The sequence below is a fragment of the Acyrthosiphon pisum genome, chromosome A1 (assembly GCF_005508785.2).
Source record: "Acyrthosiphon pisum isolate AL4f chromosome A1, pea_aphid_22Mar2018_4r6ur, whole genome shotgun sequence".
In the NCBI taxonomy this organism is placed as follows: Eukaryota; Metazoa; Arthropoda; class Insecta; order Hemiptera; family Aphididae; genus Acyrthosiphon; species Acyrthosiphon pisum.
In genome coordinates, this window is record NC_042494.1 from 75,202,393 (window position 1) to 75,208,646 (window position 6,254).

The 6,254-nt window shown below is 31.0% G+C and overlaps 1 protein-coding gene across 1 annotated transcript in view; it reads left to right on the forward strand.

Annotated features, from left to right (window-relative positions):
• Nucleotides 1–6,254, forward strand: part of LOC100161843 (lachesin-like) — a 121,890-nt gene that overhangs the window by 89,471 nt on the left and 26,165 nt on the right. Inside the window, exon 6 of the mRNA XM_029487534.1 lies at nucleotides 2,475–2,603. Within this exon, the coding sequence (XP_029343394.1) occupies nucleotides 2,475–2,603 (129 nt within the window). The remainder of the gene's footprint in view (nucleotides 1–2,474; nucleotides 2,604–6,254) is intronic.

Genomic DNA, 6,254 nt, shown 5'->3' on the forward strand with positions numbered 1-6,254 from the left:
TAACTCTGTTACCAAAAATTCTATATTCTATATCTGTATATTCTATACAGTTTATTTTTATAGTCATTTTAAGTTCGAATTTAGACGAAATTACATGTTAAAAAACCTAGAATAACTATTTTAGTTATTTTGTTGTGATTGTATAATATTACTCGTGGGTACTTGAAACTTCTAAAATATACTATTATATATCTATGATCGTATCACGGTTTGTAGTTGATGTATAACGCGTTATAAGTACCTACCTAATGGATATTGTGATATTCCTGTGTATATTATATGTCAATTTTTTTTTAATACCATAGATATAAGAATATAATATGTCTTATACCTAGACTGACATACCGTCTCCGCTCAGAATCGTTTTTCTTATACAGTGATATTATATCATTGAATTCAAATTTAATACTATCCATTATATAGTGACCCACTTGTAACCTACTGTATAGCAGAGCGACATCCACTTACCCACCTTTTTAATATTGGGAACATTTTTATTTGCAATATTAACATCCGAGAATTTCTTATTATACGTTATTTTATAGATATACCTATCAACGTATTTTATTTTATTTGTACTGTATAGGAATTTAAAATGAAAATCATAAAATAAAAATTAACTATGTTTATCACTGTTTATAATGTAAGTGACCTACTTGAATGCATATAACGAAAGTAGAATATATTATGCGATATTTGTTATTTTATATCATTTATTCAAATATGAACATTTTACAACAATTTCATAAAATTGCTGGCAATTGTTTTTTGAGTTTAAGTTTTTTCTTCATATGATTATTGCATATAACCTCTTTGTATTTCAGCATTCCAGCATTCCGTTTCAAATAAATAGAGGGCAGTGGCGTAGCCGGAACCCGAAATGTTAAGAAAATTTTAAAATTATTTGAATGGTCTATGATAGTCACTCAAGCTGTATTTAAAATATTTAAAAATGTACTACCTATACAGTGGCGTGCCCAGGAATTTTTAATGGGGGTGGGGGAGACACCATTTTTTTTTTTTTAAATAAACAAAAGAAATCGGATAAGTGGATGTCCCTCTGCTGTACAGTTGGCCACGATTAAATTACTGTAAATTTAAATTCAATGATATTATATATCATGTGTGCAAAAAACGGTTCTGAGTAGAGACGGATTGGCAGCCTAGGATACTGTATATTATATTTATATTGTTGTTATTAATAAATATAGGTACATTTTTAACTACTACTTAAATCATTTTAGAAGCTAATGGTTTTGCAATGGTTTTTATTTTTTTTTTTATCCTGGATACAAATTATCATATATCATTGAATTCAAGTTTAATTGTACATTGACCCACTTGTAACCTACTATACAGCAGAGTGATATCATCTTACCCGTATTTTAAATTTCAAGTTTGATAAATGTTGTCGAAATTAAAACTTTAAATATTTATAAAAAAATTATACTTAATATGTATTTTTAATATTTTTCAACTGCTATTGTAAAAATATATTAGGGACCGTGTATTATATTTTCATGCTTTTTGACTAATCAAATAAAAATGTATTGTTATATATTATATTAAAAAAAAAAATACAATATAAGAAAATCGGTACATGTGAAATCGAAATGATTTTAAAATTCGAAATTCAAATGCTCATAAAAATTTAATTTGACTTTCCGGTAAACATTTTTTTTTGATAAAGGTAGACAAACTTATGAGGAATCATATAAAAAATAAACTAAATGCTTATAAAAAAAAATTGTGACTGTATTTATATATTTCTCAACTGCTATTGTAAGAATATATAAAAAACCTCTTATTAAATTTCAAGCTTGTTGACTCAACGAATACAATTAATAATCAATAAAAAATTAATGACTCTAAACAGCTGTAATAATTAATAAGTGGTTTTCTGTAGGTTAGCAAAAAAAAAAAACAGTAGGGGGGATATAACCCCTAACCTCCCCCTGAGCACTCCACTGTACCCATAAGTATTAACACTTTTCAGCTATCTATCTGTGCTAGTATGTATTTAATGTGTAAAAGTATAAAAGTTGATCAGCCCCCCCCGAAAAAAAATCCTGGCTACGCCACTGATAGAAGGGGTATGCTAAAATTTAAAAATAAAGGGGACCCTGTCCCTCTACGTCCCCCCCCCCAAATCAACCACTGCCTATACACACACAATAATAGAGTCGAAACGGAATTCTTAAAATTAATGTACAATTTAAGCGAAGTGATTATATTTAAAAAAAAATTATAATTTGAAAGATTTAGAAAATATTTATTTATTGGTTGTATTTCGTTGCCGGGCGAAACCTGCTTGGATCGAACGATTATTTTCATTCCTCCATCGTGGCATGTTTAATTTATTGGTTTATCTACCTACTTAAACCGTGATAAATATACGGCGTACACATAATAATATATAATATTTGAACAGTGTACAGAAGCCGCGAGTACATTATTATTTAAATGTGTTTCAGTTACCACATACCAGGGTGAAGTGTTGCGGTTGACCAAGGTCAGCAGATCCGAGATGGGAGCTTACCTGTGCATTGGGTCAAACGGAGTGCCACCGTCTGTTAGCAAACGCATCACGGTCAGCGTACACTGTAAGTATAATAATAATTATATGGGCAGTATTACAGTTGTTGGTTAGTTAGGTATGCATTACACTCTGAACGTGTTTTGGGTAATCAATTATATCCGGAAATCAAAACTATTAACATCCGTTGGGTGAGTAATACGTTTTCACGTCGAACGCCAAAATACATTATTTTTGTTTATTATGATGCACATTTGGATGCGATAAAAGTGCTTGAGCATTATATATATTGTATCGGCGGAGGCTCGTTCGGTCATGGGACCCGTCGTTCATTTATAATATTATTATACTCTATACATAAAACGCATTCCGTATTCGAACGGCGACGACTACGGCGTAATAACCACACGACCGGGCCTCTCCCCCAACAACCCCATCATAATTCCCCCTCCCCCCCCCCCAAAAAAAAACGGGCGTATACGGCGTATGTTATAATAGTGAGACGCAAACGGAAAACAAAACAAAAAAAAAATAACCAAACCTATTTCGGAACATCCGTTCGCGAGTCGTTGTATAATAAAATATACGAGTGCACCACGCGTATATGGCTTTCGATGCACTTCTCGTCCGTCGGGTGGGTGGGTGGCCTGAGCGAGACTGCGCGGGGACGTTGAATTAATGACGCGGACCGGCCACCGCAAGTCACTATACATATTATATATACGCAAACACTATTTATTGTATGCACACACGCACAACCCGCCCACAGTCTTCGACGCGCGTACAATGCGTATTATAAGAAACCGCCCCCTACACACAGTGATCGAGAATAAGAAGTCGGATGTTGTGCGGTACAATTAGAAAGTTTATACGAGACCTCGTTAAGTATAATACGGACCCGCACAGCCGCCAGGATTACGGTGCGGGACAAAATTAAAACGAATACCCGTCGAGAGGGATTCGGATAATTTATTATTTCCTCGTCGTCGTCGACGACTTACGAAAAATAGACTTATATTGCGCCCGCGCATTTCGTCGCGTAATGGTTGGGTTTTTTTCACCCTTCGTCGTCCTCGTCGGGGTGGTGCAATATCGCCGAAAAAACGCGGCACGAGAGGTTTGGTAGGGTGATGAGGGTTGGGCAGATTACGAGAGTAAATATTGAAAATACAATATATATTTACACACGTTTCGCGATCAAATTATTTGTATACGCGTATAGCGGCGCTGTTTATGATTTTTGGTTTCCTTGTCGCGCTGTTTCGGTTCCTAATAAATGTCGAATTACCTGTATAAATTTGCAATATTGACCGTCGTAAAAATCGTTACAGAGTCCCAAACTCACAGTGGAAATCATATTATCAACAGTTAAAGCAAATCATTCGTGACATTATGGTTTACTGATTTATTTATATTTTGTATTATTTATGTCATACGTTATCCAATTAAAAAAAATACGTAATAAGTATAGCAACAATAAGAAGTGGTTACATCCAATGGCCGTCACAGATGCCGCCGATAGTTTGTTTAATAAAAAAAATAAGAGGTGCTCCTTTACACGAAGATCGACAGTCAGTCGTCTGCCGAATATCGTTGTGTGGTTGTCGACAGTGTGTCGCATCAATTTAATAAATTCTCGAATCCTTACAATTTGATTCTAAATTATACAAAATACTTAAAGTGTACTTTAATTAAATATATACCTACCCATTATAATAATATTAACTGTACCCATTATTTAATTAATTCAAGAATCACCAAAAATTGAAAAATATGAACTCACGTCATAACATTGTCAAATAATGTTTTTAGTTATTAGTATAGAAACACCACATATTTGCGGCTAAAATATTTCAAATTAACTTATAATCGATATTTATATATTTTTTCATTAAAATGGCCATTATATTAATAACAATGTACAGTTTGTAAAATACGATTCGTAAAATTCGTTCGTATAAAAATAATACTTAGGTATAGTATGCAAATAAATAAAGTTGTATATAGTTACTTTGGAAAAACTTAACGTAAAAATCGAATACATGCACACCAATATTATTACGTGATTTATCAGTCATTATACTAATAAAATAACGAAATTACGTTTTTCGTTCAGATCGGTTATGCGATAATTTTTGGTTAGAAAATCCAATAATAATAATTAAAAGCTAAAAATTTAGAAATATTATTTTTTATTTATTTACTATTCTTATTATTCATTATATTGTATTGGTCATAGAGGCCAAAATTGTATTGAATCAAATGTTGAGATATTTTTCAATAAACAATTTTTATAAAAACATTGTATTTCTCACATAGTTTTTTGTTTTATTTTAAAATTTAAATGTTTGCACTATCTTTATAAAATATAATAACTGTTGAAATAGCTAGGAAGTGGCAGTCGTAAAGATTCATTTCAACTACCTACGCATAATACTCTGAAGTGGAAGAAAAATATTTCACGAATGTTGTACAATATTTTATATAATTAAAATAATTTATAATATTCACACAATAATTTGAGATTGTTCAAAGTTAGTTGTTAAAATATAGCTGATGTATGAGAAACTTTCTACTGGATTCAAAAATGTATAATCGCATCGGGTCGGATCCAAATGGAAAATTCTTTAGTGGAGTCAGGAGCATATTATATAAAAGTGTTGAAAACAATAGTTGGACTTCAAAAATGTAAATAGAAAAATTATAATAACTTCTGTTAGACCACCACGCATTAATTTGAGACTGTTGATGTATACCTACCACTAACATTTTTTATTTATCATTTATCTTCCTACTATTGCAAGTCATAAACACGTATGCTCAAACGCAATCAATCGACCTGGTTATAGCTATAACTACGCTATAACTATAATATCTATAACTACGTACGTATTTTATATTCAGTTAATACATTGCACTTAGGCCATAGTTCTTAAAAAGTTTAAAATACCACTATCTAATATCATTATTAATTTATTATTATTATTATTTTTTTTTTTTTCATTATAATTAGATAAAAAATTGTACATTAACATTATTTACATATTATATGAATAAAACAGTTTGCTTAATTTACCCGCAGAAAGTATAACTTGTGGTGGGGTAAATAAGTTACAAAAATTAAACAAATAAAAGGAGAATAATATTACATTTTACATATTAAGTTGACATTATCCCATTTTCTTAATTCTATACATTAGTCATTACAATCAGTTGAATGTAATATGTTACCGTAAATGCCCGATCACTAGGTAAACCTAGGTTTTACTATTTGTACTCAGTAAATGCTGAAATTCTAAATTTTATTCGGGTTTTTACGAAACACGTTGTGTACATCCTAGGATATACGAATTGACTTAGTAAAAGCTGATCAATACACGACACATAACATTTAAGCTACGTAAAAATTATAATTATATATTATTAAAACAAACTACTGTCAGTTATTTAAATTTTTATATAAAATAAAAATGCATCTTAAGTTGTATGCACACCTCAAACATTTTTGCTTGCAACGATTAATAACAATTATTTTGCGAAGATAAATTTACGACTGCAATGTGTTGCAGGGAGTTGTATTTTATCGGGTTTAAGATTAATATTATACAACTTATATCATGATATAACTTAGTAATAGCTGACTGATATCAATTGATTGGTGGCACTAACGGATACTTTATCGCTTAGATATGGTTTTATTAGGTACATGTTCAGTCTG